The sequence below is a fragment of the Nerophis ophidion genome, linkage group LG29, assembly GCF_033978795.1.
Source record: "Nerophis ophidion isolate RoL-2023_Sa linkage group LG29, RoL_Noph_v1.0, whole genome shotgun sequence".
Lineage (NCBI taxonomy): Eukaryota > Metazoa > Chordata > Actinopteri > Syngnathiformes > Syngnathidae > Nerophis > Nerophis ophidion.
The window spans coordinates 15,276,248-15,302,512 of NC_084639.1; the positions used below are offsets into that span (position 1 = coordinate 15,276,248).

The 26,265-nt window shown below is 41.1% G+C and overlaps 1 protein-coding gene across 6 annotated transcripts in view; it reads left to right on the forward strand.

Moving 5' to 3' along the window:
• The window catches only part of LOC133545865 (transcription factor COE3-like), a 162,357-nt gene extending 136,434 nt beyond the window's left edge, over window positions 1-25,923 (forward strand). For 3 of the 6 annotated variants that reach the window (XM_061891558.1, XM_061891557.1, XM_061891555.1), the window contains exons 11-16: window positions 5,572-5,660; window positions 20,477-20,542; window positions 20,618-20,789; window positions 20,852-21,037; window positions 23,624-23,716; window positions 23,906-25,923. In XM_061891558.1, coding sequence (XP_061747542.1) covers window positions 5,572-5,660; window positions 20,477-20,542; window positions 20,618-20,789; window positions 20,852-21,037; window positions 23,624-23,716; window positions 23,906-23,937 — 638 coding nt within the window. In that variant the 3' untranslated portion in view covers window positions 23,938-25,923. Of the gene's footprint in view, window positions 1-5,571; window positions 5,661-20,476; window positions 20,543-20,617; window positions 20,790-20,851; window positions 21,038-23,584; window positions 23,717-23,905 lie in introns of all 6 variants that reach the window. The other 3 variants (XM_061891554.1, XM_061891553.1, XM_061891556.1) reach the window with 2 other exon arrangements.
• Window positions 25,924-26,265: the final 342 nt, after the last annotated feature.

Sequence of the window (26,265 nt, forward strand, 5' to 3'; positions counted from 1 at the left end):
AAAAAAATACCCAGGAAATTCCCATTCAAATGAATGGACGTATTCATAGTTCTACTACACCCTAAATTCTTAAAATTTTGGGCTGTTTTTAGACTTAATTCCGACCTTTCAGCAATCCACCCACACTACTCTTCCGATGTATTGAACGCAAAACATGTTTCCCTTTCCCAAAACTCCCGTTTTTTCCGTAATTTTCTCCCCATTGACAATGAGTTCACATTATACAATCTACTGTACATCCCACATTTTTCACCGTATTCAAACCGTTTTCACCATCCATAAAACAATCAAACTACTGTTTACCAATTTCAAAACATTTTCCAGGAATTTCTAGGAATTCCCGGTTGTCACCTCGTCCTGGAAAGTTTTCACAGTCCACATTTTTCAACCGTTTTCCACCATTCCTCCTTCAAAACATTCCTCTTAGGACAACACAGGTTCCTATTTATTTGTACAAATTCCCAGTTTTCCCAAAATTCCAGGAGTTCTGAGATACCCATCCTCAAGTCAAACTGTTAAAACATCAACATTTTTAACCAATTCCACAAATTCCAACACCGAACCATTCATATCATTTAGGACAATTGTGCTAGTATCAATGTTTTCCAAAATTCCCAGGTTTCCCAAAATTTTAAAAAATATCCAGGAAATTCTCATTCAAATGGATGGACATATTCATAGTTCTACAACACCCTAAATTGTTAAAATGTTGGTCTGTTTTTAAACGTGATTCCGACCTTTCAGCCATCCACACACACTACTCTTCCGATGTATCGAACGCAAAACATGTTTCCCTTTCCCAAAACTCCCGTTTTTTCCGGAATTTTCTCCCCCTTTGACAATGAGTTCACATTATACAATCTACTGTATACCCCACATTTTTCACAGTATTCAAACCATTTTCACCATCCACAAAACAATCAAACTACTGTTTACCAATTTCAAAACATTTTCCAGGAATTTCTAGGAATTCCCGGTTGTCACCTCGTCCTGGAAAGTTTTCACAGTTCACATTTTTCAACCGTTTTCGACCATTCCACCTTCAAAACATTCCTCTTAGGGCAACACAGGCTCCTATTTTTTTTGTACAAATTCCCAGTTTGCCCAAAATTCCAGGAGTTCTGAGATACCCATTCTCAATTCAAACTATTACTACATCAACATTTTTAACCGATTCCACAAATTCTAACACCAACCCATTCATATCATTTAGGACAATTGTGCTAGTATCAATATTTTCCAAAATTCCCAGTTTCCCCAAAATTTTAAAAAATATCCAGGAAATTCCTATTCAAATGAATGGACATATTCATAGTTCTACAACACCCTAAATTGTTAAAATTTTGGTCTGTTTTTAAACGTGATTCCGACCTTTTAGCCATCCACACACACTACTCTTCCGATATATCGAACGCAAAACATGTTTTCCCCCTCCCAAAACTGTCGTTTTTCCGGAATTTTCTCCCCATTGACAATGAGTTCACATTATACAATATACTGTACATCCCACAATTTTAACCGTATTCAAACAGTTTTCACCATCCACAAAACAATCAAACTACTGTTTACCAATTTCAAAACATTTTCCAGGAATTTCTAGGAATTCCCGGTTGTCACCTCTTCCTGGAAAGTTTTCACAGTCCACATTTTTCAACCGGTTTCGCCCATTCCTTCTTCAAAATATTCCTCTTAGGACAACACAGGCTCCTATTTTTTTGTACAAATTCCCAGTTTTTCCAAAATTCCAGGAGTTCTGAGATACCCATTCCCAATTCGAACTATTACTACGTTAGCATTTTTAACCAATTCCAAAAATTCCAACACCAACCCATTCATATTATTTAGGACAATGGTGCTAGCTAGTATCAATATTTTCCAAAATTCCCAGTTTTCCCAAAATTTAAAAGAATATCCAGGAAATTCCCATTCAAATGAATGGACATATTCATAGTTCTACAACACCCTAAATTCTTAAAATGTTGGCCTGTTTTTAAACGTGATTCCGACATTCCAGCAATCCACCCACACTACTCTTCCGATGTATTGAACGCAAAACATGTTTTCCCTTTCCCAAAACTCCCGTTTTTTCCGTAATTTTCTCCCCATTGACAATGAGTTCACGTAATACAATCTACTGTAAATCCCACATTTTTAACTGTATTCAAACAGTTTTCACCATCCACACAACAATCAAACTACTGTTTACCATTTTCAAAACATTTTCCAGGAATTACAAGGATTTCCCTGTTACCTCTTCCTGGAAAGTTTTCGCGGTCCACATTTTTCAACCGTTTTCGACCATTCCTCCTTCAAAACATTCCTCTTAGGACAACACAGGCTCCTATTTTTCTTGTACAACTTGGTGTGTGACACTTGTTAACTGTTAGCATGCAAACGATAGCATGCTAGCAAGCTAACTTAAGCATGCTAACTATTTCATCTCATTTTACACTCAACATGCTGACTTCTACCGCGCTATAGTTAGCACACATGCTAAGGGTTAGCAATGCTACTTTTTTCAAATTGTATTTTATTTTAATCTTCTATTTTTTTCTCCCATTACCCCCCCTTGTTTACCTGTATCTCATCTTTTTTGTAAGGGGCGCCGGAAGCCGGTAGACCCGTCAGCGATCCTGTTCTGTCTCCCTGTAATGTTTGTCTGATCTTGAATGGGATTGTGCTGAAAATTTAAATTTTCCTGAAGGAACTCTCCTGAAGGAATAAGTAAAGTACTATCTAATTTAATCTACTGCTTTAGGCTAGGTCTGTGGCTAATTTTGTACAGTTAGCCCTAAAACTCACAGATTCAGAGACTCTGCGGCATCTTTCAAGTACGGCGGCTTCAGTCGACCCCCAGCCAGAGGTCGAGGGCACAGATAGCAGGCCCATCAAAATTTCTGAGGGAATTTTCTAGTTAATATTTGTATTCTATACTTACATAGTAAAAAAACACCAGTAAAAATGTAAGAAAAAAGGGCCAAAAAAATCAGTATATAGTGAGAAAAATCACAAATGTTCTTACTAATAATTAATAATAATACTTTATTTTGAAGCTGACACAATATCTGTTTAGCATTATTGTTATATTAAAAACATATCGAAATGGCTGCCGCATTCTTTGACTTTTCAGTCTGTGGCCCTTGGTGGAATAATTTTAGACACCCCTGAACTAAAATATCAAAAGTACAGATATTTTAATTTGAGAATCATTATTAGAGCAAAAAGATCAGGAATTGGCTGTCACATTCGGAACGCATTGTGATGTGCGGAGATGTCACCCCCAGATGCGTTGGGACCAGACAGGCAGGATTGCAGGTAAGAAGCTGATTTTAATATACAAAAGATAAAAGAACACTGGTACAAACAGAAAAGAAAGTGCATGCCATACGCACGGAAGCTAACGCTAATATTAGCAGAGAGTCCAAACTGTCCAAAAGCGTGTGTTCAATGCCCGAAAGCTAAGATGAGACTTAGCAAGCAAAACAAGGACTTATAAAAAACATACGTGACAGTTGCGTGTAGCAAACCATGACCAAGAACAAAATGTGGAAGAAGGCAGGCTTAAATACTGAAGTAAACAATTGCCATCCATCCATCATCTTCCGCTTATCCGAGGTCGGGTCACGGGGGCAGCAGCCTAAGCAGGGGAGCCCAGACTTCCCTCTCACCAGCCACTTTGTCTAGCTCTTCCCGGGGGATCCCGAGGCGTTCCCAGGCCAGCCGGGAGACATAGTCTTCCCAACGTGTCCTGGGTCTTCCCCGTGGCCTCCTACCGGCTGGACATGCCCTAAACACCTCCCTACGGAGGCGTTCGGGTGGCATCCTGACCAGATGCCCGAACCCACTCATCTGTCTCCTCTCGATGTGGAGGAGCAGCGGCTTTACTTTGAGTTCCGCCCGGATGACAGAGCTTCTCACCCTATCTTTAAAGGTACAAGCGGAGAAAACTCATTTCGGCCGCTTGTACCCGTGATCTTATCCTTTCGGTCATGACCCAAAGCTCATGACCATAGGTGAGGATGGGAACGTAGATCGACCGGTAAATTGAGAGCTTTGCCTTCCGGCTCAGCTCCTTCTTCACCACAACGGATCGGTACAACGTCCGCATTGCTGAAGACGCCGCACCGATCCGCCTGTCGATCTCACGATCCACTCTTCCCCCACACAATTGCCAACAGGTGTGCGTCAAAAAGCAAGTGCAGGTGGAGCAAATACAAACAGGGAAGTGCTCAAACAAAGGGATCGGAAGAGTCCAAGAAATGATCAAAACACAAAAAGGGACTCAAACATAGACTAAAGATGTGATCCGGAAACCGGATCACAACATTGGCGGTATCAATATTTCAGTGTCGATATTTCAGTATCGACATCTCAGTAGCGGATCGGTGCGCCGTCTTCAGTAATGCGAACGTTGTATCGATCCATTGTGGGGAAGAAGGAGCTGAGCCGGAAGGCAAAGCTCTCAATTTACTGGTCGATCTACGTTCCCATCCTCACCTATGGTCATGAGCTTTGGGTCATGACCGAAAGGATAAGATCGCGGGTACAAGCGGCCGAAATGAGTTTCCTCCGCCGTGTGGCGGGGCTCTCCCTTAGAGATAGGGTGAGAAGCTCTGCCATCCGGGAGGAACTCAAAGTAAAGCCGCTGCTTCTCCACATCGAGAGGAGCCAGATGAGGTGGTTCGGGCATCTGGTCAGGATGCCACCCGAACGCCTCCCTAGGGAGGTGTTTAGGGCACGTCCAGCCGGTAGGAGGCCACGGGGAAGACCCAGGACACGTTGGGAAGACTATGTCTCCCGGCTGGCCTGGGAACGCCTCGGGATCCCCCAGGAAGAGCTAGACGAAGTGGCTGGTGAGAGGGAAGTCTGGGCTTCCCTGCTTAGGCTGCTGCCCCCATGACCCGACCTCGGATAAGCGGAAGATGATGGATGGATCTCAGTATCATCACAGCCCAGGTCTGGGTTTCTCCTTTCAGTCTGTTGGCCGCAAAAAGCCTCTTTGGGATTCCACAAAGAATTTGTCCCGCGTCCGACATGGCGGCGGCAGCACGTCCCTGGGCGCTTTGTCACCCTTCAGCTCTCATCCCGCCTTCCCGCTGAAAGCCTCTTCTCCCCGCCGCCGCCGCTCCGAAACCACCTCGGACAAATTAGATTTAGCAGCCCGCTGCTGCCGTTCCCGGGGAAGAAAACAAATATTGTTCTAATGGTAATAACATCTATTTGGAGCGCTTTGAAGGAGACGCCCGCCGCCCCATTCTTATTCATGAAGGCCGCGCTTATGCAAATGAGCGCAAACGAGCCGCTCTGCCGGCCGGCGTGCGGCCTGTCAATCATCGTTAGCCGCTACAAGCGCTAGCGCTGACAAAGACGCTCTGACAAATTGTCCCCAAAGTCACATTTGACAGCATTTTATGATTAATGGACTTGATTATGGACAAGTGTCTCCGCCACTCCTGCCGGAACTTTCTGCCGCCAGCGGGAGGACGGCAGGAAGTGAATTGGAATTAGCGCCGACCCGACGTCCCTTCAGAATAAAAAGACTAATCATCAGCACGCCCACTTCTCTCGCAGCTTTGAACGAGCCCACCATCGACTACGGCTTCCAGAGGTTACAGAAGGTCATCCCTCGCCACCCCGGCGACCCCGAGAGGTTACCTAAGGTCAGTGCTGAGTCAGCAGGTCAAAGGTCAAACACTCCAACACTTTGTAGCTACTGTCTTCTACTTGCTATGTTGTTCTATGTTCCACCTTCTTGCTTTCACCTTCTTTCACCTTCCATACAAGGTAGAACATACAAAAACGAACATAAAAGGTAGTACATGTACTACTAGTCTGTACTGCCAATACCTAGTGTGTACTACCTTGTGTGTGTTCTTGCATACAAGGTAGAACCTACAAGAAGGAACATCAAAGGTAGTATATGTAGCACCAGTTTGTACTGCCAATATCTAGTGTGTTCTACCTAGTGTGTTCTTGCATACAAGGTAGAACCTACAAGGAGGAACATAAGGTAGTACATGTACTGCCAATACCTAGCGTTCTACCTTGTGTGTTCTTGCATACAAGATAGAACGTACAAGGAGGAACATAAAAGGTAGTACATGTAGTACCAGTCTGTACTGCCAATACTTAGTGTTCTACCTTGTGTGTTCTTGCATACAAGGTAGAACCTACAAGGAGGAACATAAAAGGTAGTGCCAATACCTAGTGTTCTACCTGGTGTCTTGTATTTCGTGTGTTCTACTTGGTAAATGCTATTTTGTTTGTTCTACCTGGTGTCTTCTACTATGTGTATTCTACTTGGTATGTTCTACTTTGTGTGTTTTACCCGGTATTTTTTACTTTGAGTGTTCTACCTGTTATGTTCTACTTTGAGTGTTTTACCTGGTATGTTCTACTTTGAGTATTTTACTTGGTAAGTTCTACATTGAGTGTTTTATTCGGTTTTTTTAACTTTGTGTGTTTTACCTGGTATGTTCTACAATATGTGTTTTACCTGGTATGTTCTACTTTGAGTGTTCTACCTGGTGTCTTCTATTTCATGTGTTCTACTTGGTAAGTGCTACTTTGTTTGTTCTACCTGGTATCTTCTACTTTGTGTGTTCTGCTTGGTATGTTCTACTTTAAGTGTTCTATTTGGTACCTTCTACTTTTGTGTTCTGCTTGGTATGTTCTACTTTGTGTGTTCTACTTGGTATTTTCTACTCTGTATGTTCTACCCGCCATGTTCTACTTTGTGTGTTTTACCCGGTACTTTTTACGTTGTGTGTTTTACCTGGTATGTCCTACTTTGAGTGTTTTACCCGGTATGTTCTACTTTGAGTGTTTTACCCGGTATTTTTTACTTTGTGTGTTTTACCCGGTATGTTCTACTTTGAGTGTTTTACTCTGTAAGTTCTACATTGAGTGTTTTACCTGGTATTTTTTACTTTGTGTGTTTTACCTGGTATGTTCTACTTTAAATGTTTCACTTGGTGTGTTCTACCTGGTGTCTTCTATTTTGTGTGTTCTACTTGGTAAGTGCTATGTTGTTTGTTGTACCTAGTATCTTCTACTTTGCGTGTTCTACTTGGTATTTTCTACTCTGTGTGTTCTACCCGCCATTTTCTACTTTGTGTGTTTTACTCCGGTATTTTTTATTTTGAGTGTTCTACCTGGTATGTCGTACTTTGAGTGTTTTACCCAGTATGTTCAAGTTGAGTGTTTTACCCGGTATTTTTTACTTTGTGTGTTCTACCTGGTATGTTCTATTTTAAGTGTTTAACCTGGTATGTTCTACTTTGAGTGTTCTACCTGGTGTCTTCTATTTCGTGTGTTCTACTTGGTGAGTGCTACTTTGTTTGTTCTACTTGGTATCTTCTACTTTGTGTGTTCTGCTTGGTATGTTCTACTTTAAGTGTTCTATTTGGTACCTTCTACTTTTTGTGTTCTGCTTGGTATGTTCTACTTTGTGTGTTCTACTTGGTATTTTCTACTCTGTGTGTTCTACCCGCCACGTTCTACTTTGTGTGTTTTACCTGCTATTTTTTACTTTGAGTGTTCTACCTGGTATGTCCTACTTTGAGTGTTTTACCCGGTATGTTCTACGTTGAGTGTTTTACCCGGTATGTTCTAGTTTGAATGTTTTACCCGGTATTTTTAACTTTGTGTGTTTTACCCGGTATGTTGCACTTTGAGTGTTTTACTCGGTATGTTCTAGTTTGAGTGTTTTACCCGGTATGTTCTAGTTTGAATGTTTTACCCGATATTTTTAACTTTGTGTGTTTTACCCGGTATGTTGTACTTTGAGTGTTTTACTCGGTATGTTTTAGTTTGAGTGTTTTACCCGGTATGTTCTAGTTTGAATGTTTTACCCGGTATTTTTAACTTTGTGTGTTTTACCCGGTATGTTCTATGTTGAGTGTTTTACCCGGTATGTTCTAGTTTGAATGTTTTACCCGTTATTTTTAACTTTGTGTGTTTTACCCGGTATGTTGTACTTTGAGTGTTTTACTCGGTATGTTCTAGTATGAGTGTTTTACCCGGTATGTTCTAGTTTGAATGTTTTACCCGATATTTTTAACTTAGTGTGTTTTACCTGGTATGTTGTACTTTGAGTGTTTTACTCGGTATGTTCTAGTTTGAGTGTTTTACCCGGTATGTTCTAGTTTGAATGTTTTACCCGGTATTTTTAACTTTGTGTGTTTTACCCGGTATGTTCTACGTTGAGTGTTTTACCCGGTATGTTCTAGTTTGAATGTTTTACCCGGTATTTTTAACTTTGTGTGTTTTAACCGGTATGTTCTATGTTGAGTGTTTTACCCGGTATGTTCTAGTTTGAATGTTTTACCCGGTATTTTTAACTTTGTGTGTTTTACCCGGTATGTTGTACTTTGAGTGTTTTACTCGGTATGTTCTAGTATGAGTGTTTTACCCGGTATGTTCTAGTTTGAATGTTTTACCCGATATTTTTAACTTTGTGTGTTTTACCCAGTATGTTGTACTTTGAGTGTTTTACTCGGTATGTTCTAGTTTGAGTGTTTTACCCGGTATGTTCTAGTTTGAATGTTTTACCCGGTATTTTTAACTTTGTGTGTTTTACCCGGTATGTTCTACGTTGAGGATTTTACTCGGTATGTTCTAGTTTGAGTGTTCTCCCCGGTATTTTTTACTTTGAGTGTTTTACCCGGTATTTTTTTACTTTGTGTGTTTTACCTGGTATGTTCTACTTAAAGTGTTCTACCTGGTATGTTAAGGTTGAGGCGGATGTCATCACAGGGAACTAAAAGTCTTTATCCCGTCTGGCAAGGGGAAGATGGCGGCGTGGTTTCCTGGTTCGAGTGTAGCAAGGTGAAAGGTCAGAGTGAAGCGGCGAAGGTGGAGTGGTTTAAAGGAACGTCAGGAGAACGAAGGCCTGCTGGCTATGACGAGATTATCGCGGAGGCGAGCGCAGGCAGATTGTGCGAGGCGAGGCGGCAGATGGGCTGTGACACAGAACGCAGCTGCCAAATTGAAGCCATTTATCAAAAGGTGACACCAGAGAAAAAGCAGTTTGTTTGTAAATTGATGCTAATAGTGAGCGCAGGTCGCGCGGCCGCCATGATGGCCAGCCTTCACCTCTTCCTCCTCCTGAATATTTATGTCTTCCAAGAAAGCCAATAAGGCGCCGCATCCTTCTTCTTCCTGTTGTTGGCTGGCAGCCGGCGAGGTGGCGACACGCGTGTCGGCGGCGGCGGGGAGCGCGTGACCGCACAGCGGGAGGGTTAACTCCGCCTGTCACTTCACTTTTGTTTTCACTCGCCGCCTCGGCAGCGGCGATGGAGGGCGACGCTCTGATGGGACGTTTTTCTTTGCGGGCAGATTGATTTGTTGTCGGGCGCCATGTGGACCATTACACGCTGCTCACCCGGGACGCCGTCATCTGGTTTAAGCAGGGGGGCTGGGGGGGGGGGGGGGGGGGGGTGCTTCCTGTGGCGGGGTCCAACATGTCATGTGATGTAATGTAAGCTATCCAAAGTGCGGCACGAGGACCACTACGAGCTCATTTCTTTAAAGGGGAACATTATCACAATTTCTGAAGGGTTAAAACCGATAAAAATCAGTTCCCAGTGGCTTATTTTATTTTTCGAAGTTTTTCTCAAAATTTTACCCATTCACGCAATATCTGAAAACCGGCTTCAAAGTGCTTGATTTTAACCGTCGTTATATCCACCCGTCTATTGTCCTGTGACGTCACTGTGTGAAGCCAACAGAAAAAAACAAGGCGGATAACACAGAAAGGTATAGCATAGTACCTCGGATTCAGACTCGGATTTCAGCGGCGCAAGCGATTCAACAGATTACGCATGTATTGAAACGGATGGTTGGAGTGTGGAGGCAGGTAGCGAAAACGAAATTGAAGAAGAAACTGAAGCTATTGAGCCATATCACAACAGACAGCGGCACAGGAGGAAGCGAGGACGAATTTGGCGATCGCCTTCTAACCAACGATTGGTATGTGTTTGTTTGGCATTAAATATGGGTGAAGAGAAAGGCTGGACGCAAATATAGCTACAAATGAGGCACAATGATGCAATATGTACATACAGCTAGCCTAAATAGCATCGATTAGCTTGCAGTCATGCCGTGAGCAAATATGTCTGATTAGCACATAAGTCAATAACATCAACAAAACTCACCTTTGTGATTTCGTTGACTTTATCATTGGAAATGCATCTGCTTTGAGTGTCGCAGGATATCCACACATCTCTGTAGCATCGCTATCATCGGTAAGGTGTGCAGAACAAACGAGGGACTTTCGTATCTTTTGAGCACTGGTGCAACTTGAATCCGTCGATTGGTATGTGTTTGTTTGGCATTAAATATGGGTGGAGGGAAAGGCTGGATGCAAATATAGCTACAAATGAGGCATAATGATGCAATATGTACATACAGCTAGCCTAAATAGCATGTTAGCATCAATTAACTTACAGTCATGCCGTGAGCAAATATGTCTGATTAGCACATAAGTCAATAACATCAACAAAACTCACCTATGTGATTTCGTTGACTTTATCGTTGGAAATGCATCTGCTTTGAGTGTCGTAGGATATCCACACATCTCTGTAGCATCGCTATCATCGGTAAGGTGTGCAGAACAAACGAGGGACTTTCGCAGCTTTTGACCACTGGTGCAACTTGAATCCGACGATTGGTATGTGTTTGTTTGGCATTAAATGTGGGTGGAGGGAAAGGCTGGATGCAAATATAGCTACACATGTGGCATAATGATGCAATATGTACATACAGCTAGCCTAAATAGCATGTTAGCATTGATTAACTTCCAGTCATGCCATGAGCAAATATGTCTGATAAGCACATAAGTCAATAACATCAACAAAACTCACCTTTGTGATTTTGTCGACTTTATCGTTGGAAATGCATCTGCTTTGAGTGTCGCAGGATAGCCACACATCTCTGTAGCATCGCAATCGTTGGTAAGGTGTGCAGAACAAACGAGGGATTTTGGCATCTTTTGACCACTTGTGCAACTTGTATCCGACGATTGATGTGTGTCCGTTTGGCATTAAATGTGGGTGGAGGGAAAGGCTGGATGCAAATATAGCTACGAATGAGGCATAATGATGCAATATGTACATACAGCTAGCCTAAATAGCATGTTAGCATTGATTAGCTTCCAGTCATGCCGTGAGCAAATATGTCTGATTAGCACATAAGTCAATAACATCAACAAAACTCACCTTTGTGATTTCGTTGACTTTATCGTTGGAAATGCATCTGCTTTGAGTGTCGTAGGATATCCACACATCTCTGTAGCATCGCTATCGTCGGTAAGGTGTGCAGAACAAACGAGGGACTTTCGCATCTTTTTACCACTGGTGCAACTTGAATCCGACGATTGGTATGTGTTTGTTTGGCATTAAATGTGGGTGGAGGGAAAGGCTAGATGCAAATATAGCTACGAATGAAGCATAATGATGCAATATGTACATACAGCTAGCCTAAATAGCATGTTAGCATCGATTAGCTTCCAGTCATGCCGTGAGCAAATATGTCTGATTAGCACATAAGTCAATAACATCAACAAAACTCACCTTTGTGATTTCGTTGACTTTATCATTGGAAATGCATCTGCTTTGAATGTCGCAGGATATCCACACATCTCTGTAGCATCGCTATCGTCGGTAAGGTGTGCAGAACAAACGAGGGACTTTCGCATCTTTTGACCAGTGGTGCAACTTGAATCCGACGATTGGTATGTGTTTGTTTGGCATTAAATGTGGGTGGAGGGAAAGGCTGGATGCAAATATAGCTACAAATGAGGCATAATGATGCAATATGTACATACAGCTAGCCTAAATAGCGTGTTGGCATCGATTAGCTTGCAGTCATGCCGTGAGCAAATATGTCTGATTAGCACATAAGTCAATAACATCAACAAAACTCACCTTTATGATTTCGTTGACTTTATCGTTGGAAATGCATTTGCTTTGAGTGTCGCAGGATATCCACACATCTCTGTAGCATCGCTATCATCGGTAAGGTGTGCAGAACAAACGAGGGACTTTCGCATCTTTTGACCAATGGGGCAACTTGAATCTGTCGATTGGTATGTGTTTGTTTGGCATTAAATATGGGTGGAGGGAAAGGCTGGATGCAAATATAGCTACGAATGAAGCATAATGATGCAATATGTACATACAGCTAGCCTAAATAGCATGCCGTGCTAATTGACACACACTCCACGTAAATCAACTTGAATCCGTCCCTGATCGTGTTGTTACACCCTCCGACAACACACCGACGAGGCATGACGTCTCCAAGGTACGGAAAACAGTCGAAAAAACGGAAAATAACAGAGCTGATTTGACTTTGTGTGTGTAATGTGTTTGGGAAAATTGCGGATTGCTTCCCATTGTGACGTCACGGGTGAAAGGTCATCGCTCCGACAGCGAACAAATGAAAGGCGTTTAAATCGCCAAATTCACCCTTTTAGAGTTCGGAAATCGGTTAAAAAAAGATGTGGTCTTTTTTCTGCAACATCAAGGTATATATTGACGCTTACAGAGGTCTAGTGATAATGTTCCCATTTAATGGCTTGTTAGCATTTTAATATTAGCATGCTAGCTTTTGTGTCCATTTAGCAGGTATACACCTCAGCGTCAAATATTTAGGTACTCAACGCATGCTAACGTTAGCAGGCTTGCATTTTCAACAAATGTTTTCAGGTACAAGTATTCTTCTTCCTCCAAACACGACGAGTTGAGTTTATACCAAAAAGTTCTATTTTGGTTTCATCTGACCACATGACATTCTCCCAATCCTCTGCTGTATCATCCATGTATCCATTGTGGTATAAACTCAACTCATCGTGTTTGGAGGAAGAAGAATACTGATTTGCATCCCAAGAACACCACACCTACTGTGAAGCATGGGGGTGGAAACATCATGCTTTGGGGCTGTTTTTCTGCTAAGGGGACAGGACGATTGATCCGTGTTAAGGAAAGAATGAATGGGGCCCTGTATCGTGAGATTTGGAGCCAAAACCTCCTTTCATCAGTGAGAGCTTTGAATGGTTGACCAAATACTTATTTTCCACCATAATTTACAAATAAATTCTGTAAAATTCCTACAATGTGAATTCCTGGATTTTTTTTCACATTCTGTCTCTCACAGTTGAAGTGTACCTATGATGAAAATTACAGACCTCTGTCATCATTTAAAAGCGGGAGAACTTGCACAATCGGTGGCTGACTAAATACTTTTTTGCCCCACTGTATACAGTCGTGGAATTAACACATTATTGTGCCTAATTTTGTTGTGATGCCCAGCTGGATGCATTAAACAATGTAACAAGGTTTCCCGAAATAAATCAACTCAAGTTATGGAAAAAAATGCCAAAATGGCACTGCCATATTTATTATTGAAGTCACAAAGTGCATTATTTTGTTTAACATGCCTCAAAACAGCAGCTTGGAATTTGGGACGTGCTCTCCCTCAGAGAGCATGAGGAGGTTGAGGTGGGCGGGGTTGAGTTGGGGATGTAGCGCGGGGTGTATATTGTAGCGTCCCGGAAGAGTTAGTGCTGCAAGGGGGTCTGGGTATTTGGTCTGTTGTGTTTATGTTGTGTTTATGTTGTGTTACGGTGCGGATGTTCTCCCGAAATGCGTTTGTCATTCTGGTTTGGTATGGGTTCACAGTGTGGCGCATATTTGTAACAGTGTTAAGGTTGTTTCTACGGCCACCCTCAGTGTGACCTGTATGGCTGTTGACCAAGTATGCCTTGCATTCACTTGTGTGTTTGAAAAGCCGTAGATATTATGTAACTGGGCAGGCACGCAAAGGCGGTGCCTTTATAACGCGCCCCCAATATTGTTGTCTGGGTGGAAATTGGGAGAAATTCGGAAGAATGGTTCTCCCGGGAGATTTTCGGGTGGGGCTCTGAAATTTTTTAGCTTATTTATATATCTCATATATTTTGTTACGTGAGGAATGATACCTTTTAGCGTGCTAACGTTAGTATTCTTGCTTTTATTTACACATAAGTCAAATTATGGTATTTGATGCATGCTAACGTAACCATGCTTGATTTTTTTGGAGCTAATTCATCAGGTATAGACCCTAGTGTCAAATATTTTGTTACTTGACAAATGATACCTGTTACCATGCTAATGTTAGTATGCTAGCTTTTTAAAACAATTTTGTAGTTATACACCTTAGTCGTAGTTTGGTACTTGATGCATGTTAACATTATCAAGTTAGCATTTTAAACACATTTTTCTGGTACCCACCTCAAAGTAATATATTTTTGTACTTGACACGTTAGCATTTTTGTATGCTAACATTAGGATGCTAGATTTTTTTTTATAGCTAATTTAGCAGGTATACACCTCAGCGTCAAATATTTTGGTACTTGAAGCATGGTAACATTAGCAGGCTAGCATTTTGAACAAATATTTTAAGGTACACACCTAAGAGTGATATATTTTGATACATGACACATAGTTACAGTTAGCATGTTAGCAAGCCAACCTGAGCATGTGCATTTTCTTTTAGCTAATTCATTAGGTACACACCTACGTTCCATATATTTTGTTACTTGACAACTGATACCCTTTAGTCTGCTTGTTTTTGTTTTTTTACACCTCAGTCATATTTTGTTACTTCATGCATTAAAAATGCCTGGCAGGCTATTATTTTAAACAAATATTTTTTAGGTACACACCTCTTAGAGTAATATATTTTGGTACATGATGCAAATTAGCATGCAAACAGTAGCACACTCATTTTTTTTAGCTTATTTATATATCTTATATATTTTGTTACGTGAGGAATGATACTTTTTAGTATGTTAACGTTAGTATTCTTGCTTTTATTTACACATAAGTCAAATTTTGGTATTTGATGCATGCTAACGTAAGCATGCTTGATTTTTTTGGAGCTAATTCATCAGGTATAGACCCTAGTGTCAAATATTTTGTTACTTGACAAATGATACCTGTTACCATGCTAATGTTAGTATGCTAGCTTTTTAAAACAATTTTGTAGTTATACACCTTAGTCATAGTTTGGTACTTGATGCATGTTAACATTATCAGGCTAGCATTTTAAACACATTTTTCTGGTACCCACCTCAAAGTAATATATTTTTGTACTTGACACATTTTTGTATGCTAACATTAGCATGCTAGATTTAGATTTTTTTTTTAGCTAGTTTAGCAGTGATACACCATAGTGTGATAACTTTTAGCATTTTACTCACGCTAACTGTTAGCATGTTGTCATAGCACTGCAAGCTCGTATTTCTTGTTACTTGACGCTATCTGGCCAGTGTGCTAACTGTTAGCATTTCAGTTCTGCCTCGGCTCTTCAGCGTTCACAGGAAATGTTTGTACTACTTAAAAAAATAATCTTTATTTTGTTCTGGTTTTGAAGATGAAAACCAGTAAATTGGCCGCCGCACCTTTTGATTTGTCGGTCCGTGGCCCTCAGTGGTAAAAGTCGGGCCCCCACATGTAATACGACACACTACCAATGCAGTCCACGCAGCGCTCAGTGATATTTGAGTATTCATGTGGTGACACACGCCAAACATCTTTGGGGTCAAGACGGCGTGTTCCGGTGGTTGACCCGGGTCCTGGCCGCAGGGAGGGGTCCCGTGCAGACTCGTTAGTTGTGAATGAGGACTCATTGACAATAATGAGCAGATTGTATTCATGAGATGAATGAAATTAACCCTCGTCGTTAGAAGAGCTCTGATAATCGCTCATCTGGACCCGCCCCCTCCCCCTCCATATTCCAGGGGAGCAGCTCCTTGCCGCCGCCGCCGCCGTGCCGGGGGTGATTTATCATTGTTAAGGCCGCTGTCTGATGGCGCCTCCTCGGGGGTCACGCTCGTCCCTGATCGGCCGCACCTCCTCCAGCACCGAGGCGGCCCCCCTAATTAAGCCCCCAGAAAGCAGAATAGAAAAGGCAGGGGAAGAATATCTGGGGTGACGGACAGGAGGGGGCGGGGCTATTCTTCTGGCCGTACCGGGAATTGATATACTCCTGGTAACCATGGCGACGCAGGTCATCAGCCACCTTTGCTTCAAAACACATCTTTACACGGTGCACTGTTGTTGTTATTCTGCTTGTCGTCATGGTGACAAGTGGCGTGCTTAGAGGTGAGGGTGCAGGTGTGTGCAGAGAGAGGAGGTAGTGAGGTAGGAAGGTGTAATACCCAAGGGAACACCAGCAGAGGGCTCCACCTCCCTGCTGCTTCTCCTCTGGGAATCATCAAGATGTTCTCATGCTGCCTTATTTCCTTCTCTCCTCGTCTCCTCGTCTCCTCATCTCCTCATCTCCTCCTTTGATATCGACTATTTACTTCTTCTCCCCTTACTGCTCTTTTGCTTTGGCCAACATGTGTGTTCTACTTTACATGTTCTACCTGATATGTTCTACTCTGTGTGTTTACTTTGTGTCTTCTACTTCATATGTCTTACTTATTATGTTCTACCTTGTGTGTTCTTCTCGATGTGTTTACTTAGTGTTCTACCTTGTGTTCTACTTCACATGTTTTACTTTGTGTCTTCTACTTCATATGTTCTACCTTGTGTGTTCTACTTCACATGTTTTACTTTGTGTCTTCTACTTCATATGTTCTACTTAATGTTCTACTTCATTTGGTTTAATGTGTGTTCTACTTCATATGTTCTACTTATGTTCTACCTTGTTTGTTCTACTCGATGAATTAACTTAGTGTTCTACCTTGTGTGTTCTACTTCACATGTTTTACTTTGTGTCTTCTACTTCATATGTTCTACCTTGTGTGTTCTACTTCACATGCTTTACTTTGTGTCTTCTACTTCATATGTTCTACCTTGTGTGTTCTACTTCACATGTTTTACTTTGTGTCTTCTACTTCATATGTTCTACTTAATGTTCTACTTCATTTGGTTTAATGTATTTAATCTATGTACTTCATATGTTCTACTTATGTTCTACCTTGTTTGTTCTACTCGATGTGTTTACTTAGTGTTCTACCTTGTGTGTTCTACTTCACATGTTTTACTTTGTGTCTTCTACTTCATATGTTCTACCTTGTGTGTTCTACTCGATTTGTTTACTTAGTGTTCTACCTTGTGAGTTCTACTTCACATGTTTTACTTTGTGTCTTCTACTTCATATGTTCTGCTTAATTTGGTTTAATGTGTGTGTTCTACTTCATATGTTCTACTTATTATGTTCTACCTTGTGTGTTCTACTCGATGTGTTTACTTTGTTCTACCTTGTGTGTTCAACTTCACATGTTTTACTTTGTGTCTTCTACTTCATATGTTCTACTTCATTTGGTTTAATTTGTGTGTTCTACTTCATTTGTTCTACTTCATACAGTATGTTCTACTTGTTGTGTTCTACCTTGTGTGTTGCACTGTAGATGTTCTACTTCATATGTTCTACTTATTATGTCCTATCTTGTGTGTTCTACTTCATATGTTCTACTTATGTTCTACTTTGTGTGTTCTACTTCATATACTCTACGTATGTTCTACTTTGTTCTACTTATTATGTTTTACCTTGTGTGTTGTACTTCAGATGTCCTATTGTGTGTTTACTTTGTGTGTTCTACTTTTATGTTCTACTTCATATGTTTTACTTTGTGTCTTCTACTTCATATGTTCTACTTATTAAATTCTACCTTGTGTGTTCTACTTTAGATGTTCTACTTCATAGGTTCTACTGTGTGTGTTAACTTTGTGTGTTCTACTTCATATATTCTACTTATTATGTTCTATGTTGTTTGTTCTACTTCATATGTTCTACTTATGTTCTACTTTGTGTGTTCTACTTCATATGTTCTACTTATTATGTTCTACCTTGTGTGTTCTACTTTAAATGTTCTACCTAATATGTTCTACTCTGTGTGTTTACTTTGTGTGTTCTACTTTATATGTTCTACTTATTATGTTCTACCTTGTGTTCGACTTCATATGTTCTACTTATTATGTTCTAACTTGTGTGTTCTACTTTAGATGTTCTACCTAATACGTTCTACTCTGTGTGGTCTACTTCATATGTTGTACTTATTATGGTCTAACTTGTGTGTTGTACTTTAGATGTTCTACCTAATATGTTTTACTGTGTGTGTTTACTTTGTGTGTTCTACTTCATATGTCCTACTTATTATGTTCTACCTTGTGTGTTCTACTTCATATGTTCTACTTATTATGTTCTACCTCGTGTGTTGAACTTTAGATGTTCTACCTTATATGTTCTATTCTGTGTGTTCTACTTCATATGTACAACTTAATGTTCTACTCCATATGTTTTACGTTGTTTGTTCTACTTTATATGTTCAACTTAATGTTTTGCATTGTGTGTTCTACTGTTTGTACTACCTAATATGTTCTACTTACTTTGTGTTCTACTGTTGTGTTCCACTTTATATGTTCTATTTAAAATATCGCACCTTGTTTGTTCTACTTTGTGTGTTCCACGTTGTGTGTTCTACTGTCTGTGTTTACTTTGTGCGTTCTAAATGGTGTTCTACACAGTGTGTTCTACAGTGTGTTCTATTTTATGTTCAAATTAAAATATCCTACACTGTGTGTTTTACTTTGTGTGTTCTACCTTATATGCTCTATTTAAAATAATCTACATTGTTTTTTCTATGTTGTGTGTTTACTTTATGTGTTCTACTTTATGTTCCACCTTATGTTTTATTTGAAACAATCTACATTGTGTGTACTACCTTGTGTGTTCTGCTTTGTATGTTCTACTTTGTGTGTCCTCCTACCTTGATTGTTGTACTTTGTGTGTTCCACTTTGTGTGCTCTACTGTCTCTGTTTACTCTGTGTGTTTTACCTTGTGTGTTCTACCTTGTTTGTTCTACATAGTGTGTTCTACTTTGCATGTTCTACTTTATGTTCCATTTGAAATATTCTGCATTGTGTGTTCTGCTTTGTGTGTTCTACTTTGGTGAGTTCTACTTTATATGTAATATTTAAAATAATCTACATTTTTTGTTGTATGTTGTGTTTACTTTGTGTGTTGTACTTTGTGCGTCATACCTTGTTTGTTCTACTTTGTGTGTTCCACTTTGTGTGTTCTACTGCCTGTGTTTACTTTGTGTATTCTACCTTGTGTGTCCTACCTTGTTTGTTCTACTTTGTGTGTTCCACTGTGTGTGTTCCACTGTCTGTGTTTACTTTGTGTATTCTACCTTGTGTTTTCCACTTTGTGTGTTCTACTGTCTGTGTTTACTTTGTATGTTCTACTGTCTGTAATTTTCCTTTGTTTGTTCTACTTTGTGTGTTTTACCTTGTGTGTTCCACTTTGTGTGTTTTACTGTCCGTGTTTACTTCGTGTGTTCTACCTTGTGTGTTCCACTTTGTGTGTTTTACTGTCTGTGTTTACTTTGTGTGTTCTACCTTGTGTGTTCTACTGTCTGTTTACTTTGTGTGTTCCATTTTGTGTGTTCTATTTTGTGTGTTCTACCTTGTGTGTTCTTCTGTCTGTGTTTACTTTGTGTGTTCTACTGTCTGTGTTTACTTTGTATGTTCTACCTTGTGTGTTCCAGTTTGTGTGTTCTACTGTCTGTGTTTACTTTGTGTGTTCTACTGTCTGTAATTTTCCTTTGTTTGTTCTACTTTGTTTGTTCTACCTTGTGTGTTCCACTTTGTGTGTTTTACTGTCTGTGTTTACTTTGTGTGTTCTACCTTGTGTGTTCTACTGTCTGTTTACTTTGTGTGTTCTACCTTGTTTGTTCCATGTTGTGTGTTCTACCTTGTGTGTTCTTCTGTCTGTGTTTACGTTGTGTGTTCTACCTTGTGTGTTCCACTTTGTGTGTTCTACTGTCTGTGTTTACTTTGTATGTTCTACCTTGTGTGTTCCAGTTTGTGTGTTCTACTGTCTGTGTTTACTTTGTTTGTTCTACTGTCTGTAATTTTCCTTTGTTTGTTCTACTTTGTGTGTTCTACCTTGTGTGTTCCAGTTTGTGTGTTCTACTGTCTGTAATTTTCCTTTGTTTGTTCTACTTTGTGTGTTCTACCTTGTGTGTTCCACTTTGTGTGTTTTACTGTCTGTGTTTACTTTGTGTGTTCTACCTTGTGTGTTCCACTTTGTGTGTTTACTTTGTGTGTTCTACCTTGTGTTTTCTACTGTCTGTTTACTTTGTGTGTTCTACCTTGTTTGTTCCATTTTGTGTGTTCTACCTTGTGTGTTCTTCTGTCTGTGTTTACTTTGTGTGTTCTACCTTGTGTGTTCTACTTTGTGAGTACTACCTTGTGTGTTCTACTGTCTGTGTTTACTTTGTGTGTTCTAGCTTGTGTGTTCTAAGTGTGAAAGTCTGCTGTGATTGGTGGACAGCTGCTGTCTTATTGGACAGAGGCTGTATCCATCCATCCATTTTTTCTACCGCTTATTCCCTTTTGGGGTCGCGGGGACAGAGGCTGTAGTTGAGTGCAAAAAAACAGGTGGGCGTGGTCAGAGTGTCACCTGACTGTGTTGCAGGAAGTGCTGTTGAAGCGTGCGGCCGACCTGGTGGAGGCGCTGTACGGGATGCCTCACAACAACCAGGTGAGTGTGTGACCTTCGACCCCGGCAGGTGAGCCGGCGGCAGGCGCTGACTCAGGAAATGTTCCCGCCGCACAGGAGATCATCTTGAAGCGGGCGGCCGACCTGACGGAGGCGCTCTACAGCGTCCCGCGCTCTCACAACCAGCTGCCCTCCCTGGGAGGCTCCGCCCACTCGGGCATGATGGGCGTCAACTCCTTCAGCAGCCAGCTGGCCGTCAACATTTCCGAGGCCTCGCAGGCCGACCAAGGTGACCTACCTGCCGTGTGGGAGGGGCTTGCGGCCAGCCTGACGTGCGTCTCCCCCCCGCAGGTTATTCCCGTAACTCCAACAGCGTGTCTCCTCGCGGTTACGTGGCCAGCTCCACGCCGCAGCAGTCCAACTACTCCGCCATCACCTCCTCCATCAACGGCTACGGCGCCGCCGCCATGGGCAACCTGGCCGTGCCCGGCTCGCCCGGCTTCCTCAACGGCTCCGGCGCCAACTCCGCTTATGCAAGTGAGTCCCGGGCGGGAGGGCGGAGTCCAAAAGGGGGCGGGGTCAAAGCTAGGATTGGCAAACCTCGGCAGACGGAGTACTTCCGTCAGTTCACTCCAGCAATTACACTGAGTACACTAGTGGGCCTCCAAAGTGCATTTTAATATTAGCAGGCTAGCTCCTTTGCCGAGTTTGCAGGTGTAACTTTGCTTTTTTAAGCTCATTTTCTAGGTACATAGATCATATCTTTGTACTGGATGCATGCTAACTTTAGCATTTTAGCACATTTTTTTCAGGTACACACCTCAGAGTGATGTACTGTGGTACAGTTATCAATTTAGCATGTTCAGCTTTTTTTTAGCTTATTTACCAAGTATTAATTTCCCTAATGCTAACTGTAAGCATGTTACAGTTAGCATGCTTACTGTAACATAGTAGTGTCAAATTTCTTTTCCACTAAGAATGCTAATTTTTAACATGTTAGCATAATACTGTGAGCATGCTAACTTTTTTTTTTAGCTAATTTAACAGTATACACATCAGTGTCATATATTTTTGTATTTCACTAATGCAAACAGTAAGCATGGTATTGTTAGCATGTTAGCATAATACGGTTAGCATGCTAGCTTTTTCAGCTAATTTACTAGGTATATATCTCAGTGTCATATATGTTTGTATTTCACTAATGCAAAAATAAGCATGTTGTTGTTAGCATTATACTGTCATCATGCTAGCTTTTTAGATGATTTTAACAAGTATTCACCTCAGTGTCATATTTTCTTTTCCACTTATTCAAACAGTAAGATTGCTCGTTTTTAACATGTTAGTGTAATACTGTTAAAGTTATAAAGTACCAATGATTGTCACACACATACTAAATGTAGCATGCTAACTTTTTTTGTTAGCTAATTTCACAGGTATACACATCAGTGTCATATATTTTTGTATTTCCCGAATGCAAACAGTGAGCATGGTATTGTTAGCATAATACGTTTTGCATGCTAGCTTTTGTAGCTAATTTAGCAAGTATACACCTCAGTGTCATATATTTTTGTATTTCACTAATGCAAGCATAAGCATGCTATTGTTAGCATAATACTGTCATCATAGTAGCTTTTTAGATGATTTTAACAAGTAAACACCTCAGTGTCAATTTTGTTTTCCACTAAGAATGCTAATTTTTAACATGTTAGCTTAATACTGTTAGCATGCTAACTTTTTTTTCAGCTAATTTAACAGTATACACATCAGTGTCATATATTTTTGTATTTCAATAATGCAAACAGTAAGCATGGTAATGTTAGCATGATACGGTTAGCATGCTAGCTTTTTCAGCTAATTTACTTGGTATATATCTCAGTGTCATATATGTTTGTATTCCACTAATGCAAAAATAAGCATGCTATTGTTAGCATATTACTGTCATCATGCCAGCTTTTTAGATAATTTTAACAAGTATTCACTTCAGTGTCATATTTTCTTTTCCTCTAATTCAAACAGTAAGTTTGCAAATTTTTAACAAGTTAGTGGAATACTGTTAAAGTTAAAGTTAAAGTACCAATGATTGTCTCACACATACTAGATGTAGCATGCTAACTTTTTTTTTAGTTAATTTAGCAACTATACACCTCAGTGTCATATATTGTTATATTTTACTAATGCAAACATAAGCATGCTATTGTTAGCATGATACTGTCATCATGCTAGCTTTTTAGATCATTTTAACAAGTATTCACCTCAGTGTCATATATTTTTTTCACAAATTCAAACAGTAAAAATTTTAATTTTTAACATGTTATCATGATATGGTCAGCATGCTAGCTTTTTTTAAGGCTAATTCAACAAGTATACACCTCAGTGTCATATATTTTTGTATTTCACTAATGCTAACATAATATTGTTAGCATGTTACCATTATACTGTAAGCATTCTGGCTTTTGCCGCTCATTCTGGTACTTGACACTATCTGGCTAACTGTTAGCATTTCCATTTGGCTTGGTCTCTTCAGCATTCACATAAAATGTCTAGCAAAATAGCATTTGAAAAAAAAAAAATCTAATGTTTCGGTTCCCGCCACCTTTGATTGGTCAGTGTGTGGCCCTCAATGGGAAGAGTCCGGGGGCCCCCCGAGTGTACTTAGTGACTGCGAGTGCACTGACCATTCTCTCCGTTTTTGGGAGAATTGCACCGACTCCATTGAGTGCGCCCTAAAAGGTTGAAGTGGAAGTACGTAAGACACGCCTCCGCCTGCTCTGTGATTGGGCGTCAAGTCGACCACAGGGGCGGGCTCGCCGCCACCGCGCCTTGACTCCTCCCTCCCATTAGCCCCACCCCCACATCCCTCATCCCCCCACTAACATCGTCACGCCATCCTTCACGTCAACAACACCCGGTTTAGCGCCGGGGGGCCTCGGCCGCTCCCGTCGGAGTTATGGATCAACTTTGCGGGACGTCAGGGAGCCACCCCCTCCCCCCCAGCCCCCTTTCATCCTCCTCATCCTCCCGCCACTCGCTCGGTCCCTGCGTGCCGTGGTCCTTCCTCACCGTCTTCTTCCTCCTCTCCCGTAGGCCCTTACTCATTCTCTCCTGTCCATATGGTCTCCGCAGTCAAACAGAAGAGCGCCTTCGCCCCCGTCGTGCGGCCACAGACCTCGCCGCCCCCCGCCTGCACCTCCTCCTCCAATGGCGGCAGCCTGCAGGGTGAGCATAGCGCCCGCCCCTCCCCCTTCCCCCCCCCCCCTCACACCACGCACGGCGAAGGTCAAAGTTGATCCATAACTTTCGAGGTAGTCGGTCCAGGGACGGCGGCGGCGAGGGTGGTGGCGGCGGCAGTGGCAGCGGCGTGGTTGTCGTGCCGACGGTGACCCTTTGTGTTTGTTGTCCTTGCAGCCATGGCCGGTCTCATCGTCCCTCCCATGTGAGCAGACTCCGCCCCCTCCCAACCTCTCGGCTCCGCCCCCAGCAGGAAGCGGCCGCCCTACCAAGGGGTAACACCAATTAAGGGGGGCTAGGGGTGTTCTTCATCAAGATGGAAGACGTGGAACAATCCAGAACCTTCTCCATCCAACCTTTTTCAGTCCAAGTCGAGTCTTCCGGCGTCTTCTTCGGCGGCGTCCGGAGCAGGGGTCACCAACCTTTTTGAAAGCAAGAGCTACTTCTTGGGTACTGATTAATGCCAAGGGCTACCAGTTTGATACACACTTCAATAAATTGCCAGAAATAGCCAATTTGCTCCATTTACCTTTAACTCTATGTTATTATGAATAATCGAGGCGGTATAGCTCGGTTGGTAGAGCGGCCGTGCCAGCAACTTGAGGGTTGCAGGTTCGATCCCCGCTTCTGTTATCCTAGTCACTGCCGTTGTGTTCTTGGGCAAGACACTTTACCCACCTGCTCCCAGTGCCACCCACACTGGTTTAAATGTAAAAATTAGATATTGGGTTTCACTATGTAAAGCGCTTTGAGTCACTAGAGAAAAAGCGCTATATAAATGTAATTCACAATTCAGAATTAATGATATTTATCTTTGTGGAAACACAGATCATCTTAATGATTTCTCACAAAAAATATATATTTTGATGACATGTGGTTATTTGATGACATAGGTTAAAATCCAATCTGCGCTTTTTTAAAATATATAACAAATTGGACCAAGCTATATTTCTAAAAAAGACAAATCATTATTTCTTCTAGATTTTCCAGAACCAAAATTTTAAAAGAAATTCAAAAGACTTTGAAATAAGATTTAAATTTGATTCTACAGATTTTCTAGATTTGCCAGAATAATTTTTGGGAATTTTAATCATTGAAGAAATATTTCACAAATATTCTTCGTCGAAAAAAACGAAGCTAAAATTAAGAATTAAATTCAAATGTATTTATTATTCTTTACAATAAAAAAAATAAAAATACTTGAACATTGATTTAAATTGTCAGGAAAGAAGAGGAAGGAATTTAAAAGGTAAAAAGGTATATGTGTTTAAAAATCCTAAAATCATTTTTAAGGTTGTCTTTTTTCTCTAAAATTGTCTTTCTGAAAGTTATAAGAAGCAAAGTAAAAAAAATAAATGAATTTATTCAAACAAGTGACGACCAAGTCTTTAAAATATTTTCTTGGATTTTCAAATTCTATTTGAGTTTTGTCTCCCTTAGAATTAAAAATGTCGAGCAAAGCGAGACCAGCTTGCTAGTAAATAAATACAACTTAAAAAATGGAGGCAGCTCACTGGTAAGTGCTGCTATTTGAGCTAATTTTAGAACAGGCCAGCGGGCGACTCATCTGGTCCTTACGGGCGACCTGGTGCCCGCGTTGGTGACCCCTGGTCTGGAGGAACAGGAAGTTCCCTCCATCCCAGCCGGGAAAACTGGAATCCTTTTCTTCTTCTTCTTCTTCTTCTTCTTCTTCTTCTCGTGCTTCTTTTCTAAGTGTTTATAATCCGCATTCGATGTTTGCAAACACCTCCTCGTCTTTTATGATTGTACAAAAGCGACTTTTTGTAAAAAAATAAATAAATAAAAGTCATGACATCATGGCCCAGGACGTCCTGGTCTCCTCCCGCTGGACGCCCACTTTTTAACGTTTTTTTTCCTCGACTTTGGCGAGACGACTTTTGTACGCCGTCATGCCGTGAACACGCGCCGTCTCCAAGCAAATAACACAGATATATAAATATATGTACGGGAAGTGAACAAGACGGCTGCAGAAAAAGGTGGATTTGGGGAAGTGAGCGTTGAACTTTCCTGTTTTTGTTTTTCAACGTTTTTTTCTTTGTGTGACAAAAAGAAAAAAGTTTATGAAAGCACAAAGTTGACCACTTCCTGTGTACATACGTGTGCATGTTTGTTTGTTTCCTGTGATAATGACGTGCTTTTTGTACAGAAACTTCAATAAAGATGACATCACCTGACTTCTCTCACTTGTCCACCTATTTGAGCATCAATATGCTTATATATCTGTACACATTTATATATATAGATAAGTCTTTATTGTCATTGCACAAGTACAACAAAACTTTGTTTTCAGCACAAACCTGTTCAAGATTAGACAAACAAACAGTGTACAGGGTTACAGAACAAGAACGCTGAAGATGGAAAAAAAGTAAACGCTGGGGAAGGATGAGTAAAAAAATACAATTTAGACTGGGCTCCCTGGAGCCCAATCTGGAGTGGGAAAAAAACCTCCATAGCAAAGCACATATACATATTACAACATACATCTCAAGATGTCCAGCAACAGAGGGAAGGGAGTT